The 27972-nt window shown below is 42.0% G+C and overlaps 1 protein-coding gene across 4 annotated transcripts; it reads left to right on the top strand.

Annotated features, from left to right (window-relative positions):
- Positions 1 to 1831: 1831 nt before the first annotated feature.
- Positions 1832 to 27908, top strand: usp19 (ubiquitin specific peptidase 19). 4 transcript variants are annotated; one of them, XM_054610047.1, is made up of 26 exons: positions 1832 to 2093; positions 3071 to 3441; positions 7710 to 7838; positions 8091 to 8227; positions 8467 to 9036; positions 10888 to 11275; positions 11457 to 11613; positions 11726 to 11797; positions 12122 to 12237; positions 13611 to 13849; positions 14088 to 14280; positions 14680 to 14813; positions 14929 to 15087; positions 15197 to 15307; positions 15415 to 15525; positions 15683 to 15784; positions 16730 to 16870; positions 16975 to 17093; positions 17269 to 17412; positions 17913 to 18310; positions 18401 to 18511; positions 19165 to 19381; positions 20281 to 20433; positions 21218 to 21384; positions 21516 to 21691; positions 26631 to 27908. In XM_054610047.1, the coding sequence occupies exons 2-26, from the start codon at positions 3237 to 3239 to the stop codon at positions 26769 to 26771; spliced, it is 4590 nt and encodes a 1529-aa protein (XP_054466022.1). In that variant the 5' UTR covers positions 1832 to 2093; positions 3071 to 3236; the 3' UTR covers positions 26772 to 27908. The 4 variants fall into 4 exon arrangements, with proteins under 4 accessions (XP_054466022.1, XP_054466023.1, XP_054466020.1 ...); XM_054610048.1 differs by having other exon boundaries at positions 13617 to 13849; XM_054610045.1 differs by lacking the exon at positions 26631 to 27908 and adding an exon at positions 23200 to 26606.
- Positions 27909 to 27972: the final 64 nt, after the last annotated feature.

A 27972-nucleotide genomic window follows, 5' to 3' on the forward strand; every position in this document is an offset into this window, starting at 1 on the left:
TTCTGATACAATACAAGACAGTGATCTCTTTTTGGGATGCTCGTAGCCTGCAGTCATGTTCCACCACAGGGGTTGCACAGGTTTGCATCATCACTGTCGACATCATTGTAGTTCAAACTTAGAGGATGACACAGGGCCCAGGGTGCCATTCTGGACAAGGCCTCTGTCTATAAATAGTAGGTTCTTTGATGTTTTATGGCCATGGACCTGCCAGCCCCCTCCTTATATAGTTAAACAAAATATCTGTGGGAACATGGGACATTTTAAATAGTCGACATATGAGCACATTGAATGTTGACTGGAGGATCTGGGATGGTCTTCAGCTAAAGCAGAGGTTCCCCCAGTTCATTCTGGCCAGAGCTCCAGAAACCAACCCTACACTTGAGTCCTATCCTGCCAAGGTTTGCTGTACTGTTGGTATTTGGTGATAATTTAAATAAAAACTGTATTCACATATATGTTCCATATGCTGCATCCTCCATTCCACTATCAAATGAGATGTAACCGATTAGTCCCTAATGAGGAGAGGGACTCAAGATCGGGTAGAATGCAGAAACCACTACAAGGCCCTCTTTATTTCAGCTTTTGTTTATGTGGTGCTGCATATTTCCCCCGGCCCTTTTATCCCTGTTAAATGAGCCATAGCAAAATATCATATAAGGTAATATTGGAACATGTGTGCAAACAAAACAATTTCAGGATTAATTAACCCTTTCATGCATGAATTATGACAACCTCAGTCAGGATTTTTTTACCAAGTGTTTTTATTGCTCTTTATGCATGAAAAACAAGATTTGAACTTTAGTTGTTTTTTTTAATCCATCTTTTTCAAAGAGATTGAGATTACATGTCCACTTAGGTGGACAGCATGCGTTTTTGTTTTCAACTGAAGAAATATGTATTTAACAAAGAAATGAATATAATGATATATAAAGATGTGAAAACTATAAAATAATATATGTACATACAAAGAAAATGTGCAGACTATCTTTTATGATAATCGGCAAAGCAGCCAGGGTCCAAAGCCACAAGACACTGCATGCAGATGTACTTGGTCCTTCGTGTGCATGCAGCATCATGGCATCTGTTTGCATTTGTTTTGCTTCAGTGAGCTGGGGCCAGTGGCTTCCAGAACCAAACCTGATCTCAGGGGGAGCCTTGGATGTGCAACTATGCCATCAAAACCCATGCATATTCAAGAAAACAACATTTGAATAGATAAGATAAGATAAGATTACATTACATTACAGTCATTTAGCAGACGCTTTTATCCAAAGCGACTTACAATCAGTAGTATATTACATATCATTCACCCATTCACACACTGATGACAGGCTACCATGCAAGGTGCCACCATCAGACTCTAACTAACATTCATTACATTACATTACAGTCATTTAGCAGACGCTTTTATCCAAAGCGACTTACAATAAGTGTATTCAACATAGGTATTCAAGAGAACTACTAGTCACCAGAAGTCATAAGTGCATCTCCTTTCTTAAACAAGCATCTTAAAGCATAAACCAGAGATAGTCCTTTATTAATTTACAGGATTACAGCAGCATAGAGTATAGTGCAAAACAAGAGACATAGTAAAAGAAAAACAAGATTAAAATAAAATGAAATAAAAAACAAGTATTATAAATAAGCAATAAAAAAAAATCCACAATAACTGAAATATTGTCCACTGTAGTGTGTGTGTGTGTGTGTGTGTGTGTGTGTGTGTGTGTGTGTGTGTGTGTGTGTGTGTGTGTGTGTGTGTGTGTGTGTGTGAGAAGTAAAGGAAAGGAAAGGCTACAGATCACGTGAACGCGCCAGCCAGGAAGTGGACTATGCGCGCACTCGCTTCACGTTCGGCGGCGTAATTTGTTCCAAACAAAGTAGGAACCACCGCGGAGGCCGGATGACACCAGCACGCCGCACCGCGTCCCGCACCGCCGCAGTCCGCCTGGTCGTCCGAGCTCAATAGTCACCAGAACATGGGTCCAGGATAAAGGAGAGAATATCCCAGAAGCCGTGGACTGCGGGGGTGTTTGGAGGCCCGCGGAGCAGCCGGCCTTTGTGCGGCAGGAGCGGAACCGGAGAGAAGCCCCGTAAGTCTCCCGTTATCACGACGACACGAAGGCGGGGGGGGGGTGTGTGTGTGTCAGGGGTGACATGTTGTTTTAGTGCGAAACAGATGACGTTACTCGTGTCCGCTAGCGTTAGCTTCGTGCTAATGACGTTAGCTTCTCCAGGAGAGGAGGAGCGCTTGGTTGTGCCACCGGCGCCGCGCCGCTCAGAGGGTCGGACGCCTGCTGCGGGGAGCGGTAACGTGATTGTCTGATGATATGTTGTCAGTGGAGCTAAGGCGGCTCGTTCACTTTAATCACCGTGGCGTCACTGTGTCCCCGCACACGTGCGACAAACACGGACAGGCACGTGACGGCCCGCAACACGTGTGAGGTGAAACAAGCGAACCTCTGCAGTCGGCTTGGCTAACCCCACCAGCGAGACCGAGATAACTCCTCCAGAGACGGAGAGCTGCGGTGTTGAGCCAGCTAGCACCGCCCGTGTAAGATGGCTGATGGAGCTGGTGTCCTTTGTTTGTCAATGGACTGTCCACGTTAGCAGCTCGATGGTGCTATGCTAAGGAAACGAGGCAAGAAGTCCCAATGTCGGGCTGACGTGATGGGATTATATAAATGTGTGTGTGTGTGTGTGTGTGTGTGTGTGTGTGTGTGTGTGTGTGTGTGTAAGACACCATGTCCATGTCTCCTTCAGCATGGTTGTAGTTATATGAAATGTGCCTCAGAGTAGTTTTAAATAGTGAAGCAGTCTCCCTTCCTCTGTGTGTGTGTGTGTGTGTGTGTGTGTGTGTGTGTGTGTGTGTGTGTGTGTGTGTGTGTGTGTGTGTGTGTGTGTGTGTGTGTGAGAGAGAGAGAGATACAAACACAGTACAGGCAGATTGTCATAAGTTATATAGACTTTACAAATACCACATATTGATGTCAGACAATAATGGACATTACTACTTGTTGTTGTTTCTCCATTTGACTGTTAAATGTCTCTTATGTCCTTTTTGCCTCAGGTCCCCCATCCCTAACCAGCTTTCCTGATTCTATTCTGGGAGAGTTCAGACCAGTATCATCGCCAAGATAGCTGGGCCAGGCAGGAAGAGGCACACCTCAGATCCAGACCCCAGCAGCGGTAGTGATTCGGGCGACGGGCGGCCTGTCAGTGCCAAGTGCCCGAAGATGGCCAGCAGCGGTGGAAGCGGCGAGGCAGTGGGCCGTCGCGGAGGGGCTCAGCAAAAAGGGGCCAGCGGCAGGGACAACAGCTCGGACCTGGCCTCGAGTACCAGTAAGAAGAAGCAGAAGGACAGGGCCAACCAGGAGAGCAGAGAAGCCAAGAGGGCAGCCGCTGCAGCAGTGGACGGGGTTATAGCAGAAGTCAAGAAAGGTGAGTAGGACTAAAGGTGTTGTGCAAGTTAGTTTGATGTCAACAATGCACAATGTGTGTAGTTTATATTCACTAGGATGAGCGAGAAACTAATGGCGGAAAAGTGTTGTGCACCATACAAAGTGGTCAAAATATCAAGTGCATGACCAGTAGTAGTGCTATGTAGCATTGTTTTCCAGAGTGGGTAAAACGTAAGGTTGCTTATAACATGCACAGGCATGCAGGCGACCCCATTAACACCCTCTGCCAGTGGCATGCTTTTCCACTGGTCAACAAAAGGCAAGGAGGAAGGAATAGACTTTAGGAAGGAAATGGATTTAACACTTTCTTGAAAAAACTTACAATGATTTTGGGTGAGAAACACTGAATGCAAAAATCACTTTTTTTTTTTGAAAACTCAACAGGGCACCTTTTATTAAACATTTTTTTTTTATCCTCACCGTTTGACCAGCAACAGCTAGTACTAGTTACCTGCTTGAGGAATAACCTGATTTATTGCTCTTCACATGCAATCGCATATAGCATAGCAAACCAGGCATTGTCACATTACATTTGTGTGTACATTTTACACATGTAGTATTGTTTTGAATTTGTTATACAGACTCTGAATTTATTCTCACCGTTGTTGTGCTTTTACATTGTTGTATGTGATTGTATGACACATAACGCATAAAACATCACTCAGGAGTTGCCCTGCCTGGACAAGCCAACATTGTTTTTATTTTATTTCAGGTGTCGTCACCATTCTATAATAAAAAGCCTCTTATGTAGTGGCAATGTTGTCCTTTTGCTGTTAATTGAATTCCTTTGTTGCAGTTCATACCTCTGCCTGAAGGCCTTTTGTATGAGCTGAACATTCTGTACATATTGTACTTTCCATTTATTGTGGTGTGTGTGTGTCTCAGTGGAAGTATTTTTTTCTGTCTGCAAATTAACATGCACATGTTGATGTGGATGACTGCTTCCTACACACACAAAACATTTGACATAAAGAACCTTTTTGTGGTTTCTACCTACACTTCTAGTGGTAGTACTCAGGAAACCCTCCTGTGTTGTTTTTAAAGATACAGGGAATATCTTTACAGCTGTAAATTATAAAGAACAAATCTTCTTTTTTTGTTGAGTATAAAAATAAAGGGAAATGTTGGTTGTCATGCTTGACCAGTGATGTATTTATTGTTAAATTATTCAGCATAATTAGATTTGTGTTTTCCCTTTGCTCCAGGTATCTATCTTTGTATATTCTCTGAGTTGTGTTCCTTAAGTAGGAGAAATCTCCTTGCTGATCCTTGTAGGTGTTCAAAAGAAAAACAAACACAGGAATCATTGAAATATTGAAATAGCATTCATGTGATGGATACGCCTGACGGGTTCATCCCTAGAGGTAGAAATGCTGATGAAAGGAATACCACATTCCCCATAAGCCCTTGACCAAAGAGCCATGCTAATTCACAACCCTATCTCATACAAGTATAAAGTCAGTGAAGATACAAGTCACTCAAACAATGCAAAGCTGTGCTCCCTAAATTATTCTGCCACATAACTGGTTTAATAAATGAGGAGGATCTGCCAATACTGAACACTAATCCAGGGTTGTTAAGTTAACCATAGTGTTTTAATACTTAAAGTAAAGCACAGATCAGTTTACTGACTGTTAGGTAATGCTGGAAAGTTGTGTATCTAACACTTTGTGTTTATATTTCTTGAACTGACATTTATTCCAAGTGCTGCTTAAATGTGTAGTAATATAAAAAGGTCAGCGGCCAAATTTAAGGCTTAAGTAATTGATCTTATGTTGATGTCAGCACATAGCTGATAGGGCACTTGATAATAAACCAGGAGTAGTTCCAGTATGGATACTTGATATTGGATCTATACATTATTTTATAGAGGCTCCATCATGATGGATTTGCTGTATGTTTTCTGTATTCCCTTTCTGAATATCACAAGAAGGCATTATGAACAAACAATAGACCAGGCCAGTTAAGAAGTGAACAAAGGAACATGAGAAGAATAGAATAGGCTTGTTGTGTTTGGATTGGTTGATGCTATGTATTGCTAGTGGATACACGTTATTTAGCTGGCACTTTGTTTGGGGTTTATCAACAGTATGCCTCATTATGCTGTTTATGTTTGTTATTTATATTCTGGTCATGCTGAAGTGCTGTATTTTTAGCTGAGAGTGTCAGCCCCTTATCTGGGAGACTTTATCTGGTTTGTCAAAGTCATGAGAATGTCCTTACTCTGTCTTTCTCTACCTCTCTCTAGTCTGTCTTCTTCAATACCTGCCAGAACTAACATAAGGCCCTATGAAATCCATTTTTATATCCAAGTAATCCAAGTAATCTGCGAACGCAACGCAAGCTGTCATGAATCTAATCTTTTTCTCAAGCTTGTTCGTTTCTCAAGCATGCCCCGGACCCCCCTAGGGGGTTCGGATCCTTGTCACCTTTTTCATCCCTGATGAGTTTGCACCCCTGAGTTATAAAACAAAGCACTCAACAAATACAGTCTTTTAAATTTAGCTGTAGGTGTCTACTGACTGAGAAGCTCCAGTGTGCCTGTAAATGAAACCTAAACATGATGTCATACTTTTCATTAGGCTTAGCTTTAGGATAACCCCTGATTTCATAGATCGCATCCACGTTTTGGCAAATTCCCCAATCGTCCAGGAATAAGCGCCAGGCTAATTAATCACCCAGAGCGATATATCTGCAGGTTTTGGTCATGCAGATATATTGGTATTTGCATTTCACCCAATAAGTAACAAGAAATTGCAGAACAGAAATGGGTTATAAGTCAAAAGTGTCACCGTTACAAAGTTTGCCCACCAACGCGCACTGACGAGCTCAGCTTGTATGCTGGTCTTTTATTTTATTTTATTTTATGAGCTTTTTTTATTGAAGATTTGACAAAGCATTGGAATCAGGATTGTTTATATCTTGTATATGAAAATATTTTTTTTCTTTTTTAATATATATATATATAGATATAACGTTATCAGGATTTCCAGATCATTATTGTCTTCGAATATCAATGGAAATATACAGGTATTATTATTCATCTGAAAGGCTGTGGTACTTTTGAAGTGTAATTGATGAGGCTGACTAGAGACACAAGGAAATGTTATTGTGTAGGGCTTTATAGAGCACTGTATTTTTAATTGAGATGCAGTTATATTTCTTATCCTCATTTTTATTATTTTACCTTCAGGTGCAGATAGCAACAGCAAGTCCATTGTAGTAGCATCGATTATGTTAACCTATAAAAAGGTCCATTGCATTTATGCTGTTATCATATTATGAATGTCAGTGTGGCGTTTAACCTAACCATGAGAGTACACTGTGGTGTAGCTCCACTAGAAATGCTTCTGTCACCAGCTGGAAGGGATTGGGTGTTGCTGTTGACCTTTCTAGAACGATTAAGTGTGAGAGAGGGGTCGAGAGAGTGAAGTAGTCGACGCCCTCGGTCGAGGCTCGCTAGTTGTTGAAGACTAAATCGAAGTAGGAGTGTATGTAAGATCTATACATGACTTATTTGCCAGCAGGGAAACTGGTGCTCACTGTATTTCTGGGATGAGATCTTTTTTTTTTCATTCACTGCTTCGACTTTGAGGTCACCATGAAAAATGGTACGTGTTTGTTTTACTTTTGCCATATTTTGCCAAAGTTTCCTCTCTTCCATTCTACCTTGTGTGTATGGCTCGGTGGCGTGTTTCCTAAATAAGTCGATCATTTGCTTTAACGCCGTCGTTTTGCTTGGTATGCAGTTTGTGTGGCACAGACGATTTTAGATGTCCCATCTGTGGTCTCCGAGTTCACTGTGCTGTCACATACTGTTACAGTCTGTGCCTGAACCCCCCCGGCCTGACCCACTTGAGCACATGAGTGAGATGGTATGCTGTGTGAATTTGCCAGCAGGTGCAATTCAATGTGTGTGTCTATATTCTCTCAGGGAAGTAGAGATACACTATGTTCACCAGCGGTTACTTCTAAAGTTGGTTTGGAATTTTGCGGTTGTGCTTGTGTTTTTAAATTTTTATTCTCAATGTCCACATTTGCCAAATGCAATTGACTGCTTTATCTAATATTAGATTTTATGCAATGGAGAACCATTTTGGCTGAGGCCTGTGACTAATATTTTTGAATGCATTGTAATGATAAGGATGGAAAAGGGAAGAGTTTTTTTTTTTTGTTTTTTTCACAAATATACAAGTTCCTTCTCCGGTTTAACATTTATGCGACTGTCCGTTCCTTTGTGTTTTTCAGATGTGTTTGTGGACTGGAAGCAGAATGTCAATGAAGTGACTGTCAGACTGCGCTGTGGGGAGGGGGTGCTGAGGATAGAGGATATCAACACAACCTTCACTGATACACACTGCCATGTGTGCTTCCCAGGTAAGTCATCGTAAAGCATGTAACATAAAAACAAACTACTATGGTGTGTATATATCTATATCTCTCTGCCACAAAAGAAGAACAGGCACATTTGGGTTGGGGTTAGGCCTTGTTGAACTTTGAACCTGTCTGCCAGAGTTTGCCGCAGGTTTTAATTTAGATATACTGCACGTTGACTCGTATATTTTGTCTTTACTGTCGAGTCCCGTTCTGCTCTAATAACACCTGTGTATATATGTTTTCATTTTTCAGATGGACGCGAGTGGAGCTGCCAGTTGCAGGAGGAAATAGAGGCTTCATGTAGCAGAGTGCAGTACAAGGAGAAGGGAGGCTTCCTGCATGTCATCATGCACAAGAAGATTCCCTTTCACATCTGGCCTTCGCTTAAGGTGAGTCAACTAAGATAAGATGGGGGGGTTTTTTGTGGTACTTCCAGGAGTGGATTTGTATTTTTATCTGCACTGGTACATGTAGCATTTTGTCATAATATTTAGTGTTTCATGAAAATGTGACCAAAGTTAGTTATGAGTGACACCTTAGTGGCATTCCCGCTGTAAATGCCATCTTCAGCTCAGTCTGCTTTTCATTAAATATTCAAATGTTTTTGCCTCTGTATTCTCTGCTTCAGTCCAACAAGAAGGAGAAGGAGGTAGTACCTACAGAGACCAAAAAGGACAAAGAGCCTGAGATGAAGCCTGTTGCCTTGGAGTCATTAGAGAAACCCAAACTGACCTCCTCGCAGCAAAAGCCCCAGCCCCCCTCCCCACCTGCACCCAGCGAGGCAAAACGCAGTGGCGGCAAAGCCGATCGGGGTGTCAAGCGCGGCCTGAAAAACAAACCAGCGTGTGACAAGGCCTCCACAGGCTCCGTAGGGGTTAAATGTGGAGCTGGAGACGGCTCAACCACCACCAGCAAGCCTGTTCGAGTCACGCAAGGCGAGCCTCAGGAACCCAGTGCCAAGCGCACCATTGGACAGCCGCCCACAACCACCAAGGAGGCCACGTCACCGGCTGACAGGGACAAGCATTCTGTCAAGTCCACAGCCGGTGTTAAAGCTCCACACACACACCTGCCCGCTGGTCGGAGCCCGCAGACACAACGCAGAGATGGAGACAACAGAGAAGAGAGACTAGGCAGCGTCAAGGAACAGAAACTAGGAGCTGCTGTTGCTGCTGGCAGCCAAACCAACAAAACTCAGGTGAGGATAGTTGTGTTATCTTTGTCGCTTATATGAGCACTTCAGCTGTACTTAATTATTAATAGTTAGCATTTTTTTGTTTCAATTTTGGATATGGCCACTGAATATTTGTGCCTGAATAATAGCCATGCTGTAATGTGCCACCATACAGTGCACCATATAGTTCTCAAACATTAAAAACATAGAGAAGTCTGCGAGGCTAACGTTGGCTTTAGCATCTGGCGTGCAGAGCTGTCAACAGTAATATTCTGCAACTCAATGATTTATTTTTGTGACCAATTGACTCGAAAATGCAAAGATATCCAGACTCACAAGTGTGAGAAAACCCCTGTTTCATTTTGTTCTGTCCTAAACCAATATACACCAGTATCACCTTACAATTTGACTGGTCATGAAGCCATTTTTTGAGTTTCTTAATTATAATTGAATATTATTGATGTTTGATTATTGTATATTGGCATCACATCTTATTTCAAACCACGTAGACCAAAACTTCAGGACTGTAGTTTAGTTAATAGAAATCAGATTACAGCCAATAACACCATCTGGACTGTCTGGGCTCTGCCTTGTCAAGAGCTTGGAAGAGACTCATTTTCTTAAACATTTATTATTTATTTATTATTATTACAAACACAGCTTCTGAAAATGAACTCGATGCTATTTACAGTTTGTTCACACAACAGCTCGCGTGATGAAGAGGAGTGAACCAGATGAGATAACGGTTCTGTGTATAGTGTCTGTAGTGTAGTAAGGTGTCTTTACAGCATCTGGTGTCAAAAAAAGTCAACTTTACAGATGGTTCAGCTCTCATGGAAGAATGAACTGACTGATATTTATACAGTACATTGCATCGGTCGAAACTGAAATGAAGTTGTCAGCTGTCCTCTTGATAATTGCAGCAATGACAGTGAGGAATGGAGTTGTTGAGACAAGTGGTGTAACGGACCCCGGCCCATCCGTGATCCGCATGGAACCCCCCCTTGTGGTTTGGCACGCACGTGTACCGCTGATTAATTACAAAGCTTAACGTTAACCATCACAGTGTGAAATAAAGTTTTACTGACGTTGTCCTTCGCTATTCAGTAAAATATGCAATCAGGTCATTGGCATTTATGTTTTCTAGTTGCCGATCTCTGATAATGTTACATGTAAACAATTCCTCTGTGTTTAAATTGGCTCTGTTCAGTAAAAATTAGTATTGGGCAAAGGTAAATTATAACATTTTCATGATGTGTTCACATATAATCTCGTAAAATATAGTTGTTGGTGAGAAACTTGAATAAATCCAGTTGTATGGATTTTCCAAAAATAGATATTAGAGATAGATTATGAGCTGTTTACACTACCTCTAAGCAGCTTACAATACATAAAGCTACTAATGACAAAACATTTTAAAATCTTTTATTTCATTTACTTTTGAATTGTCATTTTTGATGAGGGAAAAACACTATAGGTAGAGTAAAAGGATAACATTTAGAATTTTTGAAGGTTGGATTTTTGGGATAGGCCCAATAAATGAGTCAGGAGCCTTTTAGACCAGCTGCCATAATCAAACAACAATATAGATCAGCGAAGATCGGCAGTTAGTCATTTGTGGCAATAAAACGTGATCAGGGATCTCTTAAAGGTTATATTTACTCCCTTTTGTGCTGATCCGATCCGTGACTGATCCGTTATACAATCCGAACCAGAGTTGATGATCCGTTACACCACTCGTTGAAGCTCTACCGCAGATGAAGAATTCCTTGTTCCTAGATATTTACTTGGTCTCCAGTGCCTTCAAGGACTTAGAGAGCGTGAATTGTGTTCTGTAGGATTTGTGGTTTATTTCCTGGTGCTTCTCTGATTCAGGTGGCAGACAAGCCAAACCAGTCGTCAGACGGGTGTGGAGCAACAGCACATGGCAGCGATGGCCAACCAGCAGCTCCAGTCAGCGCCAGCGTCTGCCTGGAACCTGTCAGCTTCAACGACGAAGTGGCCTCCGCCGCTTCTCCAGAAACGCAGGGAGATCGAACTGACTCAAAGCCAGAGACTAAGCCGATTGAGCAGGAAGCGGAGCTGGATACTCCCATCTGCCAGCAGCTTGAATCAAGAGAGGCGTGTTCGATGCCAGCTGTTGGCGTGGCTGCCATAAGAGGCCAGTCACCCGGTCTCACCCAGAGGCAGGGCAGCTGTGACGGGGAGGAGAAGCGGGACCAGTCGAAGGAGGAGCCTTCTCTGGAAATACAACAACAGGAAGGTTAGTTCAGAAGGTTCTGGGAATACAGGGGTTCTTACAATTGATCTTTAAATCAATTCAGTATAAACAATGGATGTAAATCAATGTAGCAAAAACAAGGTATTGTATGTATACAGTCAGGTTTGTTGCTCTTTATTTTTCAGCAATTCAATATGAGTCTATTGTTCTTTACTCCCCGCAGTCCCAGAGCCGATGGTTAACTTGCAATCTGTGAAGAATGATTCGTACGAGAAGGGCACTGACCTGATGGTGGTTAATGTTTACATGAAGGGGATCTGCAGGGACACGGCCAGGGTCATCTTCAGGGAACAGGACTTCACCCTCATCTTTCAGACAAGGTAGCAAATGGAAATATGCTACCATCAAAGGGATGGTTATGCCATTTGGGAATGCTTCAATTGTCTTTAAACAACAACCAGCTAATGATCTTTCTTTGTCATCCTTTCACAGTGATACTAACCTTCTGAGGCTTCATTCAGACTGTGGACCAAACACAGTATTCAAGTGGCAAGTCAAACTCAGGTAATTGTTGCAGTCACTGTTGTCAGTCATGTGTTTTTTTTTTGTTTTTTTTTATCCTTCAAACGCATATTGGAGACCCTTCTGTCCGTTTCTCTCTGATGTCCCTTTTTGTTTTATCCCGAAAATGAGATGATATTTATACAGGCAGTGAGGTTAGTGACAGTGTGGGCTGTGTAGCGTCAGGGGGCGAAGGTTCAATTGAGATGTTTTAATGTCTTTTAAATCATTCAGAATGTTAGAATAAAAAAATCAACCTCAACCTTAGCGGTTTCAACTCTGACCCTTTCCATCTCTCTCTCTCCCTCTCTCTCTCCCGTGCCTTAGGAACCTGATCCAGCCTGAGCAGTGCAGCTACTCCTTCACCCCGTCTCGACTGGACATCACCCTGAAGAAGAGGCACAGCCAGCGCTGGGGGGGCCTGGAGGCCCCCGCCCCACAAGGTCTGATGCCAGGCTTCTAACACTATGGGGTTATATATTTTTTATGATGTCGCAAGTGTGGTGAAATTTTATTCTCTTGTTGTTGGTAACGGCAACCACTTACTACACAAATTTGAAATCCCGTGATCTGAAAATCAATGTCAAAATCAAATCTTTAAACAATTTACTTAAAGTAGGATTTAAAGAGTAGGTTTTATATCTATGTTGACTTGTTTTTCTCATACAGGCAGGTGGCCTGTATACCTTTGTTTGCATAAGAAGTCATACATGGTTTTTCGTTATTTATATATGCGTGTTTTTACTGTATGCGAACCCTGTTCTTTAGGGTAGCTCTCACCGACAGGAATTTGAACTCTGTAACTTAAGCTAGTAAGTAGATAGGGCCTCAGTCTATCCTGCTAGCCTTATGTGGCCTGCAGACTGTGTGACACCCAACGCTGGGTGCCCTTGAGAGCCCATGGAATGGTTCCAAATGGGAATACAGAAGATTTAAGCGACAGTTTCAAACTGCTTTCCAATAAGTTTCTTGGAAGTGTAGTTGGCTTCTAATTCCCCCAAAAATAGAGAGTGTCCAATTGGTACACACAGGTCAGCTGGACATGTAAAGATATATGTAGTAGCAACATTTAATTCAAAATATATGGATAATAAAATTTCCTAGAATATATTAATATTGGTTATAGTTTATGTATAGATATGTATTTTAATATTATTATTAAAATACTATATGTTATATTTTTTGAATAATATTTCCCTCTGGAAATTAACGGGTAACATTTCTCTATTAAGTAAATGTAATACTACAATATTTTCCTCTTAAGTAGAAGTACACAGAAAGTACTAGATGAGTTTCTTATTTTTGTATGTGCTTTTGTGGCCTTTATTAAGTTATTTCAGGGTAAAATTAGTTAGAATAGTAACATGATTGAATATTTTACATATCTAAACATCTTAAGAAATCTATAGCTGTGTGGGCCCTTTTAGTTTGGGGGCCCAGCAAAGTCTGCCCCTGTTGTTTTTTCCCATGGATTATTCCACTGGTGTCTCTGACCACGAGTAGCTGCGGTTTTGGGTGACTGATGCAACTATGTAATGGCTGGTTTATTGCTCAGGACCAAAGGTGTTGAGTGTGAAGTCGTTTGACATTGTGATGTGTCACCACTGTTATATCAAGTAAACAATAATGATTGGTAGTGGCTTTAATTCTATGATAAGATTTCAAATAATGGGAAAGTAGTTTTTCAAAAGTATGCCTATGAAAAGGCCTAACATTCTTTGTTATACAGTTTACAAATATTCCTGTCCGGTGCTATCCACTTACGTGTTGTAGACCTTCATCTTCTATACACAAGCCCCATTCTCCTCTGTTTAAGGTGCAGTGGGTGGCGCCAAGGTCGCTGTGCCCTCCAGCCCTTCCTGCATGGAAAAGAGCCAGCCAGGCAGCAGCCAGCACAGCCTGCCAGCCAAGGATGAGTCTCCGAGGGTCGGGGAGGAGAAACCCAAGCCCCCTAAGGCCTCAACCAGAGTGGAGGATGGCGGTCTGGATACTGTGGCTCCTCGGACTGTCTCTGAGCATGTTGCTATCACAAAGCCAGAGCCCACCGTTACCGCGGTGAGCAGAAAGATTAATAACCACCAAACTGAAGAGATGAGGCAAAGGAAAGTACGCTGGTCTGTCTGGCAACATAGCAGAAGAGATATAGACAATATCAACCGTTTGGATAGTTGTGTAACAAAGCAAATTTAAATAAGATCAATATTGCAATGTAGGCCAATAACAAGAGATCCAAAACTGAATTGTTGTAATTAGTAGAATTGATGTGCATGTGTGTACATCTTTCCTTTCTCAGCCTAAACCGACTTGTATGGTGCAGCCCATGACCCATGCACCACCTGCCAGCAACGAGCGCCATGAGGAAGAGGAGGAGAAGAAGGTGTGCCTGCCTGGTTTTACAGGATTGGTGAACCTTGGAAACACCTGCTTCATGAACAGTGTCATCCAATCCCTGTCCAACACCAGAGAACTCAGGGATTACTTTCATGGTAAATAGGGTCTAATTTGTTTGGGTCAGACCTATATCATCAATAAATTCAAATTAGTCCAGGTTACATTGTAATGCCATTCTGATTTTTTTATATTTTTTTTAAAGTTGTTGAATGAGGTCTCTGTAACTTTCTGTAGTTTATCTGAACATACCCACACAACTGATGTGGAAGCATTTAAAACATTTCAATAATTGCTGCCAGATCTAGGTCACTGGTAAGACAGTGTATTAGGGCCATTGTAGGTTAAAAAAAACATTATACAACGACAAAAAATATTTAATATAAATGAATAATAAATAAGATTTTCCATGTGTCCATGCTTGTCGGATTTAAGCTCCCAGTGACTGATGTGATGTCTGGCGCCATTATCTCATGGATGTTTCTGTGCCCCTGCAGATCGAGCTTTCGAGGCAGAAATCAACTGCAATAATCCGCTGGGCACAGGAGGCAGGCTCGCCATTGGCTTTGCTGTGCTGCTCAGGGCCCTTTGGAAAGGAACACATCATGCCTTCCAACCCTCTAAACTCAAGGTATAAAACAAGCACCTGGAGATTTCTCTGCAGCCTTTGACTGCATGGATCACAATTGTAAATTTTTCCCGAATGTTTAATCTCCCTTCTTTGTCGTTTGTTTGCAACCTTACAGGCAATTGTGGCCAGTAAAGCCAGTCAGTTTACAGGTTACGCCCAGCACGATGCCCAGGAGTTCATGGCTTTCTTGCTAGACGGGCTCCACGAGGACTTGAACCGCATCCAGAATAAACCTTACACGGAGACGGTTGACTCTGACGGGCGGCTCGATGAGGTGGGTGTTTTTCTAACGGGGATTTTCTTTTATTGAAATAACAAACTTCCGCTCCTCCTACAGTGCAGTCAAGCCCTGGCCTTATGATGTGTTTTGTCTGTCGGTGCAGGTGGTGGCTGAGGAGGCATGGCAGAGGCACAAGATGAGAAATGATTCCTTTATAGTGGACCTCTTCCAAGGCCAGTTCAAATCCAAGCTTGTCTGCCCCACGTGCTCCAAGGTAACACGCACAAAACAACTTTACACAAAATTTTAAATGTTTGCGTTGTTTAGGTCATGACTAACCTACTTAGTCTAACCTTCACCTTTCTTCTCACTCTTCTTCAGGTGTCGATCACCTTTGACCCTTTCCTCTACCTGCCCGTGCCCTTGCCCCAGAAACAAAAGGTGCTCTCAGTTTTCTACTTCGCCAAGGAGCCTCATAAAAAACCCATCAAGGTAAGATGAAGCAACCAGTCTCCACCTAAACAGTTAAACTACTCACAGTGTCAATCAACGATGTAATGCAGAAATGTGGCTTTGCTTTGTTTTGAGAAAATGTAAAGATATCTTCAATGTGACCCACTTTAAAGCTTTATGTATATGTATGTCTCAGTTTCTAGTGAGTGTGAGCAAGGAGAACTCAAGCACCGCTGAAGTCCTCGAATCCATCTCCAGGAATGTCAGGGTCAAACCAGAGAACCTCAGACTGGCAGAGGTTTGTCAGGATTTCTTTCTCTGACAGAGATTTCTTAAAAGTTTCACATGTTCCCTGTATTCATTATAGACGCAGTTCTGAATAGTTCTAAGCTTTGAGGCTTTATTCCTAATGTTGACATTCAGATTCTAAATCAACTTCATTCTATTTGAATTAGATGTTTATGCATAGTTGGAGATAAAGATCAGGCTACACTGGTCAGTGCTTCATTCTGCAGTTGCACAATAATGACCGCTGCCGCGAAATTGTCACACGGTCATTAATATCCTCTGCTCTCGTGTTTCATTGAGTGTGAGGCTTAGCCACCACAGACGGACCGGAGCAGAGGAGAGACGGATGAAGTGAAGATGAAGTTGTCTGTACCGGCTACAAACAGTCCTAGTAGTTAGTAGTATAATAATATTTGTAGAATTAAATTCCGTAGGACTGTTTCTGACGAGTGTGATCCAAACCTGTCCAATAACTCCCGACCGTTCTGTAGGTTCAAAGGTCAAAAATCATTGAGAAATGATAGATGTAATCATTTCCAAAATTCACAACATGTTTTAATATAACCTAATTATTCAGCTTTAATCCATATTCATTAGTGTTTAACCTTTTCACTGCAGTCAAAAAAGTGGTTGCTCTCCTGCTCGCCCACACAAAGGGAGGCTAGCAGTGACGAGGCATATTCATAAAAGGAAGTTGATTAAAAAAAGACTGACTCATTTAATCAGATGAATCACCTTATTTAACCTTCATTAGAAAACCTCAATAGAAGCTTTGAATGTATACCAACGACATTCGGTACAGCCCTAACTCATCTTGTAGTCGTAGAACTCAGTAGAATCCTGATAGCTTTAGAGCAGTGACGAGCGGTGGTAGTCAATGAACACTGTTCACTTGCAGAAACAATTCGAGACGGCTCACTTGAGGACACATCTGCACTTGTTTGTTTCCTCTCAGGTGGGGAAGAACCGCTTCCACCGCATGTTCTTGCCGTCCCATTCCTTGGACACAGTGTCCTCCTCTGACATGTTGTTCTGCTTTGAGGTGCTTTCTAAAGACATGGCCAAAGAGAGAGTGGTATTGCTCCGAGTGCAACAGGTATTTAAAACAAAAGTCCTATTTTTACATTTTGACAGCGTATTAAATAAGTCAGTGTTTACAGATATTAAGAGGGGTTTCTTTGCCCTCTGCTTTCCCTACAGAGACTCCAGGTCCCCAACATCCCCATCTCAAAGTGTGCCGCCTGCCTGAAGCCTCCAGTGTCTGAGGAAGACAAGCTGAAGCGCTGCACTCGCTGCTACCGTGTGGGCTACTGCAATCAGTGAGTTCTAGTAAACGCTGTCTCAGCACTGCTCAAAATTACACATGAAGATTGTTAGAAACCAATTTGTAGGAGGGTGGGGAGGATGTTTTTAAATGTACACTGAGGCATCTGTTGTTTTATTCTTCAATTAAATCCATTAACTTTTCTATGAACATGTTAACTCCCTTCCCAGAGTGTGTCAGAAGACTCACTGGCCTCATCACAAGGGTCTGTGTCGACCCAACTCAGAGAATGTGGGCCTGCCCTTCCTGGTCAGCGTCCCGGAGTCCCGGCTCTCTTATGCCCGTCTCAGCCAGCTACTAGAAGGTTACTCCAGGTACACTGTCTAATTTACACTCCTGTGTTCATCGTCATTTAGAATATAACATGGCCCACACATATTATCATTATGTGCCTAGTGAGATGTAAAAAAGAAGCCAGCAATGTCACTGATTTCATATCGAAACACTTGATTGTTTTTTTCTTTCACCTCCATTTTAAAAGACAGGAAATCCCAAAACACAACTCATTCTATTAATATCTGTTTTAAAGTGTGCCATGTATAACAACATGAAAAAAAATATTCAAGCAATGCTTCTATCAGCAATTGATTATGTTGATATTTTATACATGCGTGCAAGTTAATCGTCTTTGAAAACATGAGATTCGGTATATCATGCTGCGTTACGATTGGTCTCTAATTCGTGTTTCCGTAAAGATCATTGCAGTTTGTATGAAAAAGTCTGTAGTCCTCACAGAAAACAGACATTGGTATATTTTTCTGCATCAGGCCATCTTACACGCACTGCCTTCTTACGTATGTTCTCTACTGTGCAGGTTTTCCGTCAACGTGTTCCAGCCTCCTTTCCAGTCAGGCAGGACATCCCCCGAAACATCCCAGTGCCGGGTTGACCTCCCCCCAATGCCAGCAGGCACCCCTGAGGGTCTTGGTCCAGGAGAAGAGGCCATGGGTGGTAGCGGTACTGTTGGAGCAGGTGATCCGGAGCTGGAGAGTCCCTCCCTGCTGCCTGAATCCCAAGAAGAGTATGCTCAGGCCTCGGCCCTCCACTCTGGGGAATCCGATTCCCTCTCCTCCTCCCAGACCTCACTCTCCACCACGCGAACTGCAGATTCAGGATTTTCTGAGCCGACCACCACCACCACCACCTCCTGCTGTTCTCTGGACCCTCATGCAGAAAAAGAGACGTCCTGTGAGAAGGCAGTGCGACCAGAAGGTAATGTCATATCTGCTAATGGACAGATGCTTCAGTGTTTCTGATGGTTATTGTTTGTCTCTACATCCCTTAATTCCTTATTCATTGCAGCTGCAGTAACGGGGTATCAGCATCCAAGTGAATCAGCATCAGGTCATGCCAGTCAGTTCTACATAGCTCTGTTGGACTCCAACAACAAGGAACAGAGGCTGGATGAGAGAGGTACGGACAGAATAATCCTAAACACTGATATTCAGTTGGATTCCTAGTCATCCAGTTTTCGATGCTCAAAATTGCGAGCACATTTTTAATAGACTTTAACTGTCGGAGAGTTGTTGATCTGATGTTACTCTATAATAATGTTAACGGCAAAAGTTTGGAGTGTATTCCACTATGTAACAAGATGTAGAGAGGTTATCTCATAACTGGGTAGGCTAAAAGCTTTTTTGCTGTGCGTAAGTCAAGTTTATAAATACAGCAAGTTTCAGCAACAAGGCAATTTGAAAATGCTTTACATAAAACATCAAAAGACAAAGTGCAAAAGAAAGGCATTATAGAAGGACTTTTAAATACAATTAAAAACACTCCTTGCTTTATAAACCAACAGTTGTATTTTCAAAACCATTCTTAGCCCAACAGGAAGTCGGTGTAAAGACCTCAGACCTGATTAGATGTTGTACACTTTCTTGATCTTAGTGAAGACTTGAGCAGCAGCAATATGAATCAGCTGCAGATGTCTAATACATTTCGTAGCAAACTACTGTGCCACAAAGTCCCACCAGTACTGTTTTTTAAGATTGTACTAAAGGAAAGAAATGAAGTCTAACACAACAACGCACTGTTTTTTCCCCGTCCCTCCCTCTCCCCCTCTGCAGAGGACCTTCTGGCGGACCTCCCTGAAGACACAAAGCTGGAGCTGGTTTGGAAAAACAACGAGCGTCTGAAGGAGTACGTCCTGGTGAGCTCCAAGGAGCTGGAGTATGAGGAGGACCCCGGCTCTCTGAGTGAGACAGCCAGAGCAGGACACTTCACCCTGGAGCAGTGCCTCAATCTCTTCACAAAGCCAGAGGTGCTGGCACCAGAGGAGGCATGGTAAGGAGCTTTAGTTTGTGATAAGAATTTAAAAGAATGCAGCATTTTCTCTGTCCTGTCTTTATCTTTCTGGTTTCTTACTTATTGCCTGTTTTAAGGTTGCATTCGCACCAACATTTTTGTTGTAATATATTAAAACTTCAGATAATTTCATACATTTATGGCCAGATGGCCAAACACTGATAGCATTGGGACTCTGCTAATTTCTAAATAATAATACAGAAACTCGTTTTCCTCTAAAATGACCTCCAGAGGAGTCCTCGATATGTGAGATGACAAAATATGAACCAACTATAGGAAATGAGCCCAAAATGGAGACTGTGGTGACATCTGATAGCAGGCAGGCTGGTAGTTGCTCATGAGGATGAGACTAACTGAAAGAATGAAGACTAACTGTACTCTGGACTCATGTTGATATTGCCACTGAAATTAACTTTTTTTTATTTAACAATCAGTGACTCTCCCGATTATTTTCTTGGTCTGAGAAAGGTCATCATAACTTCTTAAACCATTAGTGGACATCTTCAAATTGCTTGTTTTGTCCACCCAAAGCTCAGATATTCATACAATACAATGATATAGAACAGAGAAGCAGTAACGCCTCTCTAAAAGAAACCAAATACACTGGCAATATTAGATAATTAATATAATATATCATATAGTTAATAATATTCTTATTTTTCTCCAGCTTGAAGATAATAGATATAAAATATAAGTTATTCTGTGGTTGGTTAAAAACTTAATATGTTCATGTTCTATGTTTTGCCCTTAAGGTTGTAAGTGAATTGCAGATAACAGGACCTAAACTAGGCGACAATTTATTGTTTGGGAATGAGGTGGAAAATGATTTGTTGTGAATGGTTTTGGTGCAGACAAAGAACCTGTCCGTATGTTTTTAGGTACTGTCCAAAGTGCCAGCAGCACCGAGAGGCCTCCAAGCAACTGCTGCTGTGGCGTCTGCCCAACGTTTTGATCATCCAGCTCAAACGCTTCTCCTTCAGGAGCTTCATCTGGAGAGATAAGATCAACGACATGGTTGACTTTCCCGTCAGGTAAATGCACAGTAAAAAAGTCGACCTTCCGCCCCATATCAATCTGCACCACATCACTTATTTAGAATTACTTTAAAGGAACAGTGCGTATGATTTAGTGGCATCTAGTGGTTTGTGTAAGTACCCCTTTGCTCAGTCCCTCCCTTTCCAAGCGTGTTGGAGAAACTACGGTGGCCTGCAGGTAGGGAGAGTTATCTTTAGGATTTTAGGAGGAGCTACTCTGTCAACTCGAGTTATCTTGACTTCACCTTTTTCACTTCACCAGTGTGTAGTTGGAGGAGCTCAGCCCGACAAAGAGGCTGCAGCATGATAATTACTTACATCAAAACATTAAAAAGTACTAATGAAAACACCGATAACGGCTTATAAATACTACAATCTTTAATTATTTAGCACCGGGGCCCGTTTTAATACCGGGTTTTGGAACGCATCCCTACCTTCAGATAACGTAAAAACACGAAAGACTCTCCCTGGAGCCTGTGGCTGATCTGGACTGCTTTAAAAACATGGCGGTGCAAGAGGCGGATATAAATAGCTTTTTCTAAGTTAAAACAAAACACCACGATCCTTAGTTTCAGGTCATTCTACACTGATGAAAACATAGTTTGCATATTGTAATCCATTTCTGCCAGTTATTCCCCCCCAAATGTTACACACTGTTCCTGTAATGTTGAAAGATGTGATATTTTTTACTTGCAAAACATTAAACCCTCATGCAGTACCTACAGCGCCGTGTCCTCCCAATTATAATAACACAATCTCTTTATATAATCCTGTCTTGTAGGAATCTGGATCTAAGTAAGTTCTGTATTGGCCAGAAGGAGGAGATGCAACAACCCCCTATCTACGATTTATATGCCGTCATCAACCACTATGGAGGAATGATAGGAGGCCACTACACGGCCTACGCTCGGCTGCCAAGTGACAAGAACAGCCAGCGCAGTGATGTTGGTGAGTCAGCCAGGTTTATTCCCACCTGTATATGTAGTTCTGACACAGGTTTTTCTTGTATTTTTCAACCACCCTGTCTCCAACCTCTCTTCCCTTCCTCCTCCATCCCCCCTGCCCCCCCTGTCCCACAGGCTGGCGTCTGTTCGATGACAGTACGGTGACCATGGTGGAGGAGAGTCAGGTAGTGACGCGCTACGCCTACGTTCTTTTCTACCGACGGAGAAACTCACCAGTGGAGAGGCCCCCGCGCTTCCTCAGACCCGTAGGAGCCGAGTCACCCACTTCTGCAGGAGCTACTGCCAGCCAGGTGAGGGCGCTACAACACTAAGACACAGAGGATTGCACCCATAGGAGGCCTTTTCACATTGAGATGTAATAGCCAGGGTTAAGATTTTATCCAAGGTTATAATATCTTGGCTAATTCACATTCACATTTTTTTGTCAGGCTTTAAGTGAGAAGTAAATCCCTGATAATCGTTTTTAATTTTCATAATTTCACCCTGTACAAACATCATGTTCTGCTCGCAGCATTTCTGGTGAACAGAATCCAATTTACCAGGTCATTAAAAAGCAACACTAGCTTTTTTTATAATGTACTAGTGCAAAGAGTGGAAGTGTAGTCCAGGCTGAAACGGATTAGCTTGGGTATGAAGTGTTTCGGGAAAATAACCAAACTGCAGCATCGCAGTTCACACAATGCAAGTTTTTCTCACCTGTGCAAATGGAATTGAAATAGTTTGAGGCATCCCAGTAAAGTTTTGCCGTCACATGTGTTTGTTCATCATGATAAAGAGTCAGATTGTGCCTGCTATGTTGAAAAATGATTCCAGATACTTCACCAGACATTGTGCATTTTAATCGGATGAAAGTATGTACTTGAATGCAACAAAAACTCCAAAGTGTTGAAACCCACCTGTCATGGGGTTTGGGAAGATGCTAAATGTTACAGCAGGCATAATCAGGAATATGCAGTACTTGGCGAGTCTTATGAGAGAAGCCTAAGTGTCACCATTCAATTAGTCTTGACAGGAGCTCCTGCTGTGAGATGGTTTAATAACTGCAGCTCAGTGGGTTCATAATTGAAAGATCCTTCACTCAACAGCTCAACAACACTTAGCTGTCAGGCAGCATTAGCGTCTTCAGACATTTCCTTTTTTGTCGCTCTAGCGGAGTGCAATGCTTCAACGTTAATCGAATGTAAGGATTTCTGTTCAGTTGATGAGTGCTAGAGAGCTGTGGAAGGTCCTCAACGTTTGCTCATCCATATGGAGTCCAAATTGCAGAGCATGATCGCTTTCACTCTGGATGTCTCCATTTTCTGACTTCTGTCTCTCTGAAGATGCACTTTAATTTCTGTAACCAGATGAGATCTCTACCAAAGTCACACAAATTCTGTGTTCAGTTTTTTTTTTTGTGTTTTTTTTAAATATGTTTTTATCACATAGGTTGTCACGTGCTGATATTGACCTGAGTCTGTCAGTTTGCAGCTAATGTATTTAATTCCACACAGTCAACTTACGCCTTAACAATTTTTTCTGATATGGATCATGGTGGTGTAGCATGTTTGGATAAAAGCTACATTGTACCATTGGATTTGGCAGGAAAGGGCTTGAGGAGAACAGCTAAGATTTTCATGAACTCAACTGTGTGTTTTGTCCCTAAACTATCAACAGAGGAGGCATGTCATTAGCATGTTACAAGTCACCGTTGATCTGAACTGTGGGGTAGACTGGCTGAATGTTTCTAAATGTGATCATAGCAGTTGTTAGACATCGCCTGTTCCCAGAAGCTGACACCGGTTTCCGCCAATCGCAGGCCTCTCTAATATGGCGGGAACTGGAGGAAGAAGAGGAGGGGCTTGACGAAGGCCCCCGCGGACTGTTCCGCTCTGCGCCGCGGAGGCGTCAAGCGTCCAGGAACCAACATGTGGAAGACGACAGAACGGATGGATCGGTGCGACAGCACCGCAGGCAGCGGATGTCGGACTTCCCCGACGACGACTATGTGCGCTATTTTGTTCTGGGCACTTTGGCGGCTGTGTTTGCCCTGTTTGTTAACTTGGTCTACCCTCTCTTTAACAAATCCAACTGGACCTGAGCAGTGACTCGGGTGTGAACGGCCGCAGCATTCAGAAGTATGAATGAGGTTGGTCAGTTTGATAGGGAAATCTGGAAGAGGCAGTTAAAGTTTTAATGCCTAACTGTCCTCTTGTGGAAGAAACAACTCAGCGAGTACAATGATTCTACCTACAACACTTGAAGAGTTTGAATAACTTTACATGACTCACCCCTTTAAAATACTTTGGGCACTACTAGTGATTCACCAGTCAGACCTTTTCAGTCCCGATACCGAGTACGGATCCGATACCAGGGTTCTTTGTGTTCTTTATGCCTCACTGTATGGAAGAGACTGGGATCATTCTTCTATGTGCATGGCAACATCAGGCTGAAATTAAACATTGATATCCTAACTTTGTAAAACAAAATGTAACGGATAAATGCATAGATATAAATGTATTGAATTTTTCTTAAAACGATAAATTCTACATAAACCGTTGAAAAAAAAGAAAAAAAAGCAACAAATTGGTCAAGTATCGGTATCGTAGCATCCCTACACACTACATCACACATTAGAAGACACTGAGGTGGCTGAAAAATATGAGAAAAGGTCTGTTAAAGCTGCAGTAGAGTGATGCTACCAGCACACGGTACAGCAGCATCGAGTGTAAACTATTCACTTCATTGCGTCTATGCATTGAATTGAATTGCTTCCAATATATGTGTGCTTTCCAACAACTTTGCAGTTTTTAGTGTCACATTTTTAAAAAATAGTTCCCATATGATCTTACAGTTTGATTTATTTGAAGAGGGGTTGCATGAGGTTCTTATCCATAGTCGGGGTATTACCACACACGGGCATGGAAGCAACACAATGTGCTGCTTTGGATGTGGGCAGCAGCAAAACGTATGTATGCCACCAGTTGAAGTGTTCATTATATTTAGAATATTTACAGCCCAATCAGTTGGGGAACTGAAGCCGTTGTATCCATCTACGCTCTCGTCAAAGCCACCAGACTCCTTTGGCATAAACAGTCATTTTACTTTGTACAACAGTTAGTTAATTCACATCTGCCTCAATCTGTTCGTTTGTTGTTGTGTGACTTTGTTGAATAAGAACTAACCCTTTAAAAAAAAGAAAGTCACACAGTAACACAATCTAGCTAACCTATCGGGTCGCGTTACACCGGCAACTATAGAGCTCTTTGAGGTAAAATAACTGTTGTCAAAGGAGTCCTGTGGCTTTGAATGGAGCATGGAGAACACCTTCAGTTACGTTTAGCTGCTGCTCCTGTCCACAGCAGTACGTTGCTACTTCTGTCTGCTTCTTCAAACTGTGGACATGCTGACTGTCATCTACTGTTGATACTACACAGACTATAGATAAGTACCTCATACAACCCCACTTCAAATATTGCAAACTATCCCTTTAATCCCCTACACTGGTATGTCACCATGGAGCTGTATTATTCTTCACTTTGGAAACAGTAGTTTAACAAAATTAAATAAATCATAACTCTGGGTGTGGGTGAAAGCTCTGGAAGGCTAATAAATGGGCCAATTTAGTCAAGACATCCCCCCCCCGAAAGAAACTAAGGTTGTACAGTAATGTATCTGAGAAATGACGATGTATTACAAAAGGAAACGATGAAGCCGCTGTCAAAGGCCTCCTTTTGTTTTTATTGCACTACACTTGTGAGAGAGTGATATAGTTAGGACTACACACTGAATGGAGTATATATATCATGTTGCATCATGAAGAAAAGACAACTCTAGATTTTGTGTATGACCAATTGCTGTTGACTATTTATGTCTTTTAAATTGAACAGAAAGTGATTTATGGGCCTTTTTTAAAATTTCTGTTTGCCTGCATCCACCCCCATGTTTTTAAATGGTCTCTTTGAGCAATATGTACTGCAGTTCACTGTAATGTGTTTGGGGTTTTTTTGTCTTTATTTTCCATGATGTTTTTATTGAAATGCCTGTTAAAGTCAGTGATTTTAGTTGCTATTTATGTTACATGTCGAAGCCATAGTGCAGGTGAGGATTTAGAATTCTCAGGATAGAATGTTGTGAGCAAATTGTACTATATTTTTAAAGTCCTACATAATAAGATGAGTGATGTACCGTCAATACCGTGTTGTCAGAGCCGAGTTAAACTAGGAGAGTTATTGATTGAGGAATTACCGTCCACCTCTGAATGTAATGGTTTTAACCTGGTTCTCTGTTTTGAGTGGAAAGCTATTGATTATGGACCGATATGGAGCTCTAAAACATAAGCTTCAACATTATTTTATATTGCTCAAATAATTTGCTAATGTTTGTTCAATCTCAATGGACCTATTCTTTATTAATGGCATAAATGCTGCGGATGATTTTATTGATCAGCAGTTTGAAACAAGTTAAAACAACTTCAGACTTTAGGTCTTAAACATTTCCTGGGCCTCCAAACTGTCTATAGAGCATTTGTTTTCTGTGCTGCTGCAGTGATTGTGTGTGTGTGTGTGTGAGTGAGTGAGTGTGTGTCTGCATGTGTGTGTGTGTGTGTCTCAGGGAAATCCTCCTGGCAGAGCAGAGCGACCTGTGTTAGCCTTAAATGCTCTGCAAAGCTCAGATCGCCGTCAGACTGTGTATACTTGACTTAGGTATATGCAAGGTTCGATATAAGATAGAGATTGTACTCAACATACACTGCTTCTTAAACTGTGAAACCTCACAGTCCCCAACACAAACGGTAGTAGTGGAACCAACTCACTCAAAGGGGTTTACGGCTCAAGCTGCTCTGTGTTAAACATTTAAATGCTGTCGGGGTTTTGTTGAAATGTAAATGGAACGGACTGAAGAATGAAACGGTGTGTCTAGGCTGCTATGAAATGTCAATGACTTGTTATTTAATCAGGAAATGATTTAAGGTCTCTGTAATGTACTTTGAATCACTGAGCTATTGATAATTGCAAGTGCTTTATTTAGAATAACATTAAAATTTCCCTGCAATAATGTATCTAGATACCTCCATCTAAGTGCTGCTTTCTAATCTACATAACTCATTGTAACCCTTTTGGAAATAAAGTCTCGATCTGTTTCTAGTCTTAATGCATGTTATTTATCACTTCCTCCAAACAGAAACTCTCCCAGAAGAATAACCCAGAGACAGTTATTATGGTTAACACTGGTTTATTTTTTAAACAGGCCTCTAGCCAGTCGCTGTTTGGGACCGACCTGGATCCTGAAGGTCCGCCAACGCTGACCCAGGAGGTCCCCTCCGACCTCTTTGCCCACTCAGGAGAGTGCGCCGCACCATCCTACAGCAACATGGAGGAGGTGGACTAGTGGCGGAGAGAACCGAAGGGGACCCAGAGCCTAGTGATCCAGGGAAGCTCCTCCTCTGCTAAAGACACGTTGGTGCTCGCTAATACCAGTCATCAGAGTGGGACCGGTGCAAAGCTGGAAGATCCGGAGGTGGTCTTTGAGGAATTCTACTGCGCTCACTTGTGAAAGAGCTTCAGATGCACATAGGAGTGAACTAACTAGACACACACACCATTGATATACTCACATAAATATACTTACCCATTGATACACACTTAATAAGCTAGTTATACTCATTTGGTGTACATAGTGACACACACACACACACACACACACACACACACACACACACACACACACACACACACACACAGAAGCAAACGGATTTATGTGATCTCTGAGCTCCAGTGAGCAGCTCATTATAAATTACTGCTGAGACAGCAATTCATCCACAACCACCTCCACCCAAGAGGAGATCAGTGGAGCGGCTGCCGGGCTCCCACACACCAACACACCTTGTGGTCTGGAGACTAAAAAGCTCACTGCTAACCTTGACAGACCTGCTAATCCCTGGCTAAAGCTACAGTCGATTCTTAAAGTATGTTTGGGGAGTAAAGATCGTTGTAATGTGTGTACATTTTTTGTTTGTTATTATTTTGAGGGTATTACCCGGGTTGTTTTGTTTGTGGCAGGGTATTCTGTAACCTGGATTGGAATTGTAGCAACTGATGTAAAGACAACACAATGAGACGGGTGCTGACCTGCTACTTTTTTTCTTTATTTTTTTTTTTTTACATTGAGGGCACATCGCTTCTGTCTTTTGTGGCTCTATAAACTTCCTTTGGCTTCTGTTGCTGTAGCGTATTCTTTTGTTTTTTTTACTCGTTTAGGTATTCGATCCTGTGGATGCAATTGTCAAAGGCTTCAGTATAAACTGAAACGTGCATGACTGCATGTTCATACAGGCTGTAACCCAAGCCCCTGTTGATTATCAGCTCTCCCCCAGAAACTTTTCATTTTATTATTTCTGTTTTGCGTGACTTGTCCCGTCTCACCCCTCCTCTCCTTTGTAATAGACTGCGTATATAATGTGGGGCTCGTTAAGAATGCTGCTGTGGATACATATAAATGGTTAATATAAATAAAAACAATTTTGAGAACTGCTTACATAGGTGGGTTTGTTCCTTTTTTTTAATAAATAAGAATACATGAAATAAATGTA

Source organism: Anoplopoma fimbria, chromosome 12, assembly GCF_027596085.1.
Source record: "Anoplopoma fimbria isolate UVic2021 breed Golden Eagle Sablefish chromosome 12, Afim_UVic_2022, whole genome shotgun sequence".
In the NCBI taxonomy this organism is placed as follows: domain Eukaryota; kingdom Metazoa; phylum Chordata; class Actinopteri; order Perciformes; family Anoplopomatidae; genus Anoplopoma; species Anoplopoma fimbria.

What these genes read in the sequence shown, in the direction of transcription:
- usp19 (XM_054610045.1), top strand. Translation starts at nt 3,237, where the DNA reads ATGGCCAGCAGCGGTGGAAGCGGCGAGGCAGTGGGCCGTCGCGGAGGG. An exon ending in ACAGAGGCTGGATGAGAGAG is followed by an intron (nt 18,512 to 19,164) that starts GTACGGACAGAA and finishes CCCCCTCTGCAG; the next exon opens with AGGACCTTCTGGCGGACCTC. An exon ending in CTGGCACCAGAGGAGGCATG is followed by an intron (nt 19,382 to 20,280) that starts GTAAGGAGCTTT and finishes GTATGTTTTTAG; the next exon opens with GTACTGTCCAAAGTGCCAGC.